The sequence below is a fragment of the Trachinotus anak genome, unplaced genomic scaffold (genome assembly GCF_046630095.1).
Source record: "Trachinotus anak isolate AG129_WGS33_773 ecotype Australia unplaced genomic scaffold, CSIRO_AGI_Tana_v1 ptg000007l, whole genome shotgun sequence".
In the NCBI taxonomy this organism is placed as follows: Eukaryota; Metazoa; Chordata; class Actinopteri; order Carangiformes; family Carangidae; genus Trachinotus; species Trachinotus anak.
This window is the reverse complement of record NW_027273858.1, coordinates 21,327,519-21,337,500: the sequence shown is the minus strand read 5'-3', so window position 1 is coordinate 21,337,500 and position 9,982 is coordinate 21,327,519. Positions and strand designations below refer to the sequence as shown.

The 9,982-nt window shown below is 39.0% G+C and overlaps 1 protein-coding gene across 2 annotated transcripts in view; it reads left to right on the top strand.

The window, feature by feature from the left end:
- fam204a (family with sequence similarity 204 member A) overlaps positions 1-1,032 on the top strand; it is a 17,057-nt gene extending 16,025 nt beyond the window's left edge. For both annotated transcript variants that reach the window (XM_071481371.1, XM_071481372.1), the window contains exons 6-7: positions 648-757; positions 916-1,032. In XM_071481371.1, the coding sequence (XP_071337472.1) occupies positions 648-757; positions 916-967 (162 nt within the window). In that variant the 3' untranslated portion in view covers positions 968-1,032. The remainder of the gene's footprint in view (positions 1-647; positions 758-915) is intronic.
- The last annotated feature ends 8,950 nt before the right edge of the window (positions 1,033-9,982 follow it).

The following is a 9,982-nucleotide window of genomic DNA, read 5'->3' as shown; positions in this document are numbered from 1 at the left end:
GACGACAAGAAAAACAGCAAATATTCACAATCACAAAAACGGAATCAGAGTTTTTTTTATTTGTTTATTTTTTTATGTAGCACTTTTTAGACTTTTCAGTGAATCGATTATCATCAGTTTCTGTCGACCGACTAAGCGATTCATTGACGCATTGTTCCAGCTTTAACGTCTGTTTCAGAATCAGGAAATTACATTTTGACATTAAATCATTTCATCTCCTGTATTTAATAAAAAATCACACTGAACTGTTAAAGAGGAGGAGGTATTATTGAAGGTCATGTGTTTGTTATACATTGTGTAAAATTTCCTTCAAACATTTTGTTCTATGTTTTGTTTATCTTTTCACATTTTTGTGCTGCTGCTTCGTCCTCTTGCATCATGTATATCTTGTGTAACAGTGTATGATTCTCTGCTGTGGGAAACTGTGGGAGTTCATCTCTGAGACACCCTGTATGTCAGACCTGATCACCAGCTCTAGAGTCACGTAAACATGTTAGAATAGGACAGGATTTGTGTGTTGTTTTGCTGTGATGTGGAGGAGGCAGCACAGGCAGCAGAGACCCTGACACGTCAGTCAGAGAGCTTCTGCTTGCAACAGACTGATTTCCATCCTCTAATGGGCCTCTCCTCTGTCTGCCTCTAAATAGCTGGCTGTGAAAATCGCTCAAGCCGCTGATTGCCGTGACTTTGTGCAACACAAACAGGAAGAGGAAGCTTTGAGGGCAGAGCAGAAAAGGAAGAAGCAAATAGTCTGGGGGTACGACTTCTCTTTCTTGTGTCCTCGTGATTATGTTTGCCATCATATCTGCCACTCTGGGTTCCAGCACAGCTAAGATGCTGGAGCCTGCATTAGCTGCTCTTCGGTGACTCGCTCACAGATTCATTTTTCATTCATTTTTTTTCCCTGTGTTGCAGGTTTGAGGCGAAAAAACGATGGGAAACCAAAAGCAACATGGGCTTCATGTGACAAACACGGAAGAAAAACGTTTTTTTTTTTAAGTTAATTCAATAAAAGTGTCTTTTTTTTCTGTAGTGGACTGATCCTGTTTCTTTTTACTCTCTGTATATTTTGAAGACTTCACACCAGCAGAGTGTGGGGGGGGGGGGGGGGAGTCACACAGTTGGCTGAGGAAAAACCAATCCAGACAGTACGAGAGAGAGAGAAAATTATGGAGCATTCAAATTAATTCCTAAGGCGCCCATTGGTGTCTACATTGTGTTATTTTTCATTACATTTCAGTGATTTGAGCGTTCTGGCCTTTTTTCCCCCCCTTCAAATTAAATCTGGTGTACATTACTGGATGATGCGTTTATTTATTGCTGTAAAGTGGGTTAATCATGAAGGCGCTCCTTTCTTCTTCGGAGGAAGAGAAAGAGAAGATTAGGGCCCTAATGCAATGTACAGGATAATGTGCGATAGGATTTGGGAGTAGAAAATGAAATTTGGCTGCTGTAAACTGTTGTGAGCAGTCGTAAACTGGAAGTTGAGTGAACAGTTTGAGGGGAGGGGGTTGGGGGGAGGGCTGGTTGTGAGACATGAAACAGAGGCTTTATGTTGGCTCTCACCCATGCTGGGAGACATGCTATTGTTTCTTTGCCCGAACAAGAGGCACGCGCTGTTCCTCCGAATCCTCCTCTCGCCGCTCATTGTGTGATGAGCTTCTCCTCAGCATCTGTAAACTCGTCTACAAACCGTGGACTCCTCTCGCCGTTACTTTGATCTCCTTTCATCTGCAGTTTGCCTTCACGGCTACTCAACACATGTGAAACACTCGTTCAGATTCCAGGAAGTGTTAATTGCAAACAGCGTGCAAAAAAAAAAGGAAAAAAAAGCCAGAAAAATGATAATTACTTTTATTCATAATGCTTGCTTATATTTTTTTCAATCATAGAAAATGATTGCTTTGCTTCCAGGTAATGAGAATTAAAATTAATCCACCTAAGTTGTTTGCATTGCACATATTTGGGCACATTGTCCCCTGGTGAGGAACAGTGTTCTCGTCGCTCTGCTGTGTCGGCTGAATCAGCGCGACGGGAAAAAGAACAAAACATCAGCAATAAAAGTTTGTAGGCGATGATGATTCCAAACACCTGAGCAGAAGAATCCCAGATATGACATGAGTACAAAAACACACATTTAGAAAAATCAAGCTTCTGGTATCATCTCACATTAAAGTGAATCACATGGCTGTGTGTCTGAGAAGCTGTCAGTTGGTGAGAATTGGTGCTAATTAAACTATTAATTATCTCTGTAATGAGACGCGAGTTAAAACTGTGTTAAGCACATCAAAGTACAACGTGGGATTTCTTCACTTTGATGACTGCTATGAAAAATATATCTTGACTGAAAAGTGAGGAAACATCAGAGATGCTTCATTAATGGGACAAAAGGAGGCAGAATTTTAGGGCCCTTTGAAAGTTTCAGAAAACTCCTCCAGGACATCGACGTTGTGATGTAATAGTCTGGTTTATTTACAGAGACTTTATGGATGCAGGTGTCAGAGACGAGGGTTTTTCAAGAAAGTTATATAATGTTTGAGCCGCTCCTGGATTATATTTATCATCTCAGTGGAACAGCCTGCAAGTATCATAAGCTAAAAAGCCCATATGAGTCTGTGTTTTCCATATGTAAAAGCCATGCAGCCATTTTTTTTTAAAGCTACTAGTTGTCAGTGAACATGACCGGTGCTGATCCAAGAGCAGCGCAGCACCGTATCAATAGCATCTCACTTAATTAATCTCTTTGAACACAGGATAATGCCTTGAGCAGAGATGATTCTGCTTTTAAACTGGAAAATCCACTTTCCCCTCTCGTCATGTTGAGGAGCTGTTTTCAGTAGTCTGTTACTGCAGGCCAATCTTAGCCCCTGACCTAGGCTGATTTGTTGTGCAACACGGAGACAAATTCCTTGGGCACATGTCGAACCACTTCTAGGAAAAGTGTTTGTAGTGCGGAGCTGGGGAAAAGAAAAAACAACAACAATCCCATTAAATGGTTGGAAAGCTGCTATTGTATGAAAGGGAACATATGTCGCTGGTAACAAGACACCAGCACTATCACTTGCTGCTATCACCAGCTAGAGGAGGATTAACTCAGAGAGAGATCTCCGAGATGCAGCTGATAAAGTTGTGGCGACGTTCAAAACACCTCGTACCTAACACTGAGGGTCGTTCGGCGAAATGTGGCGTTTGTGTATTGTTCGAGCTCTGTGATATAAATTTAGCTGCTATTTTGCTCTATTGTGTAACTATAACTTGTCACATGTATCCTTCTTAAGGGAGCTTATTGGATTTTCCCTGTATAAATAAAGGTTTCAAATAATAAAAACTATGAAATGCATTGTCTCTATAACAATACTGAAGATTTTAAAGGGAACATGTTGTCTTAAATTAGAAATTTCACTTGTTCCAATTGGAAAACTAAAGGTACGGTGGCCCTGAGGGGCAAAAACACCAACTTTACAATGAAACAACAACTCTATGCAAAGTACATTAACAAAACAGAAAACAAAAACATTACAGGAAAAAGAAAACACGACATTTCAGATTTAAAAAAAAAATCAAAGAAACACAACAGCAACCTCAGAAAATCACATTTTAGAAAAAACAGCAATCTTGTAGAAATATAACAATATTTCAGAAAACACAACAATCTTAAAAAAAAAAAAAAAATCAGGAAACAATAACATTTCACAAAAACAGCAACTCTTTAGAAAATATAACATTTTAGAGAAAAAAAAACAAAAAAACAACCTTATTCCAGAAAACACATCTTATAATTTAAAGTCCTTTCAATGACTAACGTTTTTATCAAATTAGTAATGTTGTTGTGTTTCATGTTGTGTTTTGCACTTCAGGGCTCCCGTAGCTAGTTTGAATATAAATTATGAGCACATTCCTGCACATACGAGGTATATTTGCTCCGCTCTGCTCACAGTAACAAACTGCAGGAGCGACAGGCAGTGTGGATTCCTTGGCTGATTTAATGACCTGTTTAATTCTGGCACGTCTGCAGCCCTCTCAGATGTTTTGTAGTTTTAATTAGTATAATCATCACTCTTGAAAAAGGCCACAGGGTTGTTTAATGGGTCATGTTTGTCAAGATGCACAGAATTATAACACAAAAGACATGCCATTTATTCAGTGCTACAGTCTTAGAGTGATTATGGGTGTCACAATTGATAATTAGAGAAAGAATTGATTCGTCTGAAAGCCAAAATGAACCTCTGTGGTGTGAGGAAATTAGTTTGACAGTGTTTGGATGGCAGTGTTTACACTGCAGTGTGGCGGTGTGGGAACACTTCACCACTCCAGTGTTAACTGAAGCAACTTGCACACGCTGCTGTTTCTGGACGGCAGGGCCGGGAGGCGTTTGATGTGACATCTGTGTAGCAACTGGATATTTTTCAGTAATGACAAAACTTCATATGAAATTCTGAATATAATGTTTCATTCTGCAGTCTTTTGTCACATGATAAGTGGAGGTTATGGTTCCAATTTTCAGGCAGCAAAGTACAAAGTGCTTTAAATAGTTTCCACAAACTGTGGGAATTAGGTCAAGCTAACATTTACAATTTGATAAAGACTGTTTAAATGCACTTCCTCCATAATTAAAAACCACACTGTAGTATGTGGGTTACATATACACCCTCTTAATTGTTTCTTCGTCAGAAACTGCTTGGAAAGCATCTATTTTATCATTTAGCATAACTTATAGAACGAAAAAATGAACATGAACTTTCAATTAATTTTCTTCTTTTGCTATCGTGAAATAAAAACATTCCAGTGCACAAATATGCTGAGCATGCACTCATTACACTGTCATCTCCACTCTGCAAACCACATACTGCATTTTATCTGAATGAATTATTAACCAAGTTAATGAATATTTCATTTTTCTTTATGGAACCATTTAACAGTCCCAGCAGAGGTAATGACATCTTGAGCGGCGTCAAGTACCTTAAAGACACAGGATCAATCACAACCAGGGTAAGTTGTGCAGCATAAGAAGATATATTAAGATGTTAAAGCTTTCATTATAGACTATATTTAACAATCAATGTGTGTTAAGACCTCCCCTTTCATCTTGGTGTATAAACACACCTTTACTGTATAACTTACTTACTCTGTCGTAGGTTTGTTTCCACACACACTGACCTCAGCGACTCCCTTTGTATCTTAAGAATGGACACAGCATGATCCAGAGCAGCCGGGGGGGATTTACACTGAGCAAATGAATTTAATGGTGTAATTAACATTACCTTGATTTGTCCCAGGAAAGACCTCAGTGAGTCCGGCTTGTGTGGTAATTTATTGCTCAGTTCCTATATGAAGAACACTCACCTACTGTAGAGCAGGTAATTACAAACACAGGCTTGATTAGCAGGGGGGAAGAAGCCGCTCCAGACTTGTTATTGATCAATTAATACTGGTAATACTGTAGTTACACTGCAGCAAGTTAGTGGCAGTTCACAGTACATTGAATTAACCCTTAGTTGTCAAGGTCATTTCAACATTGTAATGTGAAACTACACTGATTCAGTAGTTTCTGTTCATAATAAATACACAGTGCTAAACGAAAATAATTATTTGAATTATTTTTTTTTTTGTCTGAGTTGTCTAACCCATCACTGATCCAACACTGTTCAGAGTCTCTGAGATCATGTCAGCTGTGAATGTAAACAATGTCAACACTACATATAAAGAAACACAAAATGAAGGGAATGTTTTGGCTGTAAAGTTATGAACAATGTGCAGCACTATACTATAGTAAAAGTCTCTCTAAGAATAGTGGATGAGGGTAGAGATGATGATGTGCATGTAGGTTTGTGCCTCAACAAGTGTCTTTAGGAAACTTGTGGCGTGGAATAGTTGATGGAGTCGGGGAAGTGAGGAAAATACACTGACTGCAGGATTTGGATTTTTGTTTAGCAGAGTTTAAAAGGAAAATTTAACAACTGGAATATGTGTTTGTTGAATCCTGCCCATTAAACATAACGTTGAAGCAACGTCTCTGTAAAATATGGTACTTAGCTAGGCTACTAAGCTAAGCAGCTAAGCTACAGAGCTACATTCACAACAGTTATGGTACAGTGATGTTAGTTAGCTGTACTTAATATGTATGTATGTATGTGTTAAGTTAATATTAATGTTAATGTAATTCTCCTTGATTTGATAGTGGCGGCAAAACAAAATGCAGATATTTCTTACACGTATCTGATGTAAAATTGTCTTCCTGTGTAAACTAACGTACTGCAGCTGAGTGGGTGATGCTAACGACAGCTGAGATGTGGTTTTACAGTAAATACTGTGTCCTATGTACATGACAGAGATATGGATACGGATGAAAAGTTCCCATGAATCTCCACAGGAAATGCATGAAGGTCATTACTGACTTTTGGAAAGACGGGGCTATGATACGAACACTTCACTTCTGAAAATGGAAAATAGGTAAATCCAAGATTAAGGACAACCTTACGACATTACATACTGGAGAGGAAATGTGTTTCCTCTTTATTGTCAATTACATTTTCATCCCAACATCACTTCCCATCATCCTCTAGCTTTACCATCTAAACAAGCTGCTGTGTTGACTCCAGAGCTTCCCTCTCCTGTCGACACAGTGCCATGTTGGAGGCTTGTCTAACAGTCAGGGCAGGCCCAATGAGCAGGGAACCAATTTGTGTCCAAACCCCAAGGAACCCCGAACTCTCCCAAGTAATTCCCTCTATTCCGACTCCTTAAAACCTTGTCTCAACACAAACAATAGCATCGCTTTGTAAAAGTGACTCTAAAACCTCTGCCAAGCATAATTTATCATTTGAATGACAATGGGCCACTTAGCACTGCTTAAATTATTTCTGTGCTCTATCTGCTACTTGACTGGCTTTGTGTTGTAACAGCGGGCGATCATTAACGCCACGGGGTGATGTGGTGCGCTCTTATCTTGGGCTGGGTCCTCAGAGTTTACTTTAGATGGAAACTGCTCGGCCATGACAGCAACAACTTGTTTCTTTTACTCCGAGGCTAATCTAAGTCATGACTTATTAGATTCAAGTGCAAGTGAGCAATGAAGAAAGTAAAGTTATAGTTTAATAGAGATTTTGTCATGTGAGAAGCTTCATATGATTCATTATATTATTATTATTAATTATAACAGTGGTCAGGAGAGTGACACACAGGGAACAGAGATGTTAAACATAATAAAGAAAATGGAGTTGAAGAGAAGATCCTCAAGCTGAAACCACTGATACATGTTTACATCTGAGGGGGTTCAGTTCAGTTCCTTCTGTTGTGGTCACTGAGCTGCTCCACTGGAGCAGCTGGAGTTAAAATAATGGTTCAAATGGAGGCTGTTGGTGCTGTTAGCCAGTTTAAGATGTTGATGTGCTGTTTTGACTTAAGCTTAAACTGTAGCAGGAAGTCATCATGGCCCCACAGGATGCAAATTTAAAGGTCATAAGACTTACGTCTATGAAATCATTTAGAGAAGACATCATACGCTTCAGATTCATTAGGAAAATTAGAAAATAAAGAGGCAAAACTATATCTAATTTCTGGATACCAAAAGAAATTACTAGTTAAACATGTTATATCTATTAAATCAGAGAAATGAATGAAGACTTGACGTCTGTATACAAGCTTAACACACTTATAACATCTTATGTTTTCCATATATGAAACTCAAACTGGAAATGAATGATTTCAACCGCTTCATCCTTTAAACGTCACTCAAAGTTTTCTCCTCTGACAATATCATATCAACAAAACGAGTAGTCAAATAATTGATTAGCTAATTGACAAAAGATTTATCTGAAGCTATGCTTATGACTGATTAAATGTTTTTAGAATAATTATGATATGTGAATCTGTGGGTTATCAACTGTTTGTCAGATTAAAAACAAGACATATGAAGAAATAACTCGGGCTGTTTTACTATTTTCAAGAAAATAGTTTTCAGGTTAATCAATGACTCATAGGTCGCGGCCATGATTTAAACCACGATGTAATATGGATCATTTTACACACATTTCTCCAAAACTCAGTCTGACAAAATTTGTCTCTTTAGGAACTTTTACTTCAAAAATTTGTCAAAATGCACTAATTCGCTTTCTTCCTGAGGGTTAGATGATCAACACTAATTTTAGCCAATAAATACAAGGCTGGGAGTCTTTTAGCTTAGCTTAGCATAAAGACTGGAAACAGGGGGAAACAACTAGCCTGACTCAGTTTTATGGTACGAAAATCCTTCAGCTCATTAACCAACATGCTTCATCATGTTTCTGTAGATAATGTTTATAAATGTAAAAAATGTAAAAATGACACATTCCAGTTTTAAGGGGGTTTCGTGCCCCTGTTGCCAGTTTTTATTCTGAGCTACTTCATATTTAAAGGACAAATATGAGAATAGTATTGATCTACTAATGTGACTCTAAGAAGAAAGCATATCCCAAAAGGTCAAAGGTTTAGTTTCAAACCTTTTACACATCTGGTTCTCCATCTTTTTCACATCAAGGACCCTTAGGCTTACACAACTTAGATCACGGACCCCCATCTGATAAGATTTTTGCTTTTAGATGTTTTATTACAGAGAGAGTTTGAAAGCCACGACCAAACTAGTCAAATATTCACTCATTGTGTTACTTATGGATAGAATTATTGTGATTTATTCTCCATTATGCTAGGGACCCACAAGAACCTCCTCAAAGACCCCTGGAGGTCCCCAGACCCCACTTTGAGAACCACTGCTTCATACCATAATATGTATTTGGTCTGTCCTGTTGTCTGCTGTTGATAAACTGAGACTGTTAAGAAACAGTTTTTGATAATCATCTCAACAAAATCGAACTCTACATTCTCCTCACGATCTGACCCAACAGTAAGTATCATGTTTCCCTGCAGACAGGTACCAAATTCTTGCAGCGTGTAGCTTTGTGGTCCATCGTTGCCGTCTTGTTCTCCATACACTGATAACTGCCATAATGAGATTTGCCATTAAGAAAGAAAAGAATGAAAAGGACCCCGGCCATCTGTATAGCTCGCCATGGTAAAAGGCTGAATGCTATCAAGCCAGAATTCAATCGCTGTATTATACCCTCTTTGTGTGCGTAGGGCTGGTGAGTACCTCACACTATATTCATTTCAAAAAGGCCTCAATTTAATTAGTTCTCATATGTTGAAAAATTCATGAATTTGTCTGCAATTCCCGCTGCCATTGTTGGGAGTGACTTAAGCGGTGGTGTTAGGCTTTCAGGCGGTTTGGAAGAGAAAATAGCCTCCCACAAAAAAGAAACAACTGTTTATGTAAATAGACACTGCGTGTTTACTTGGTGGAAGAAAGCGAGGGCCCTGAACAGAGTGCTAAGCTTAGCGTGCCTCTGCCAAAGGGGACCTCTCACCATCAACTTCAGTCTTATTAAACTGATTACCAACTCCAGCTAATTAATCAGAGACAGTGCCCTTTCTTGTCATGCAGGGAGGGAGCTCTGTGTGTCTCACAGAGTTCCTCTCTCACCGCCTCCCCCTCCCATCTGCTCGCCTCTGCTCCCCCCTTTCTCCCTTTTCTTTTTCCTGCTTTGATTGAAGTAGGGGAATGGTAATTTTCATGCATCATCTGGGCCGGCAGGATGGGAGGACAAGTAGTAATTACCTTAAACAAACAAGGCCGAGATTGCTTGAGAAGCTACCTCTTTATTCAAGCTCGCGAAATAAGAAAACAGACTGAGAGCATAATGGTTTCAAAACACATTTTACAGGCCATTTTGTCCATTGTGTTGGATACGGTTTTCATCTGAGATAAGGAGACGACCAAAAAATGTTAAAGGCAAAGACGTGAAAGGTGTTTAGTTGTAGTTTGGTTCAGGTGCTGTCACCGACATGTTAAACATTTCACTGCCTTTGGTAGAAAGCAGGTGGGTTTGCTGCTGTTAAACCAGGTGATCCAGTCACCTCGTTTTAGGGGGACACATTTAAGTGTCACACC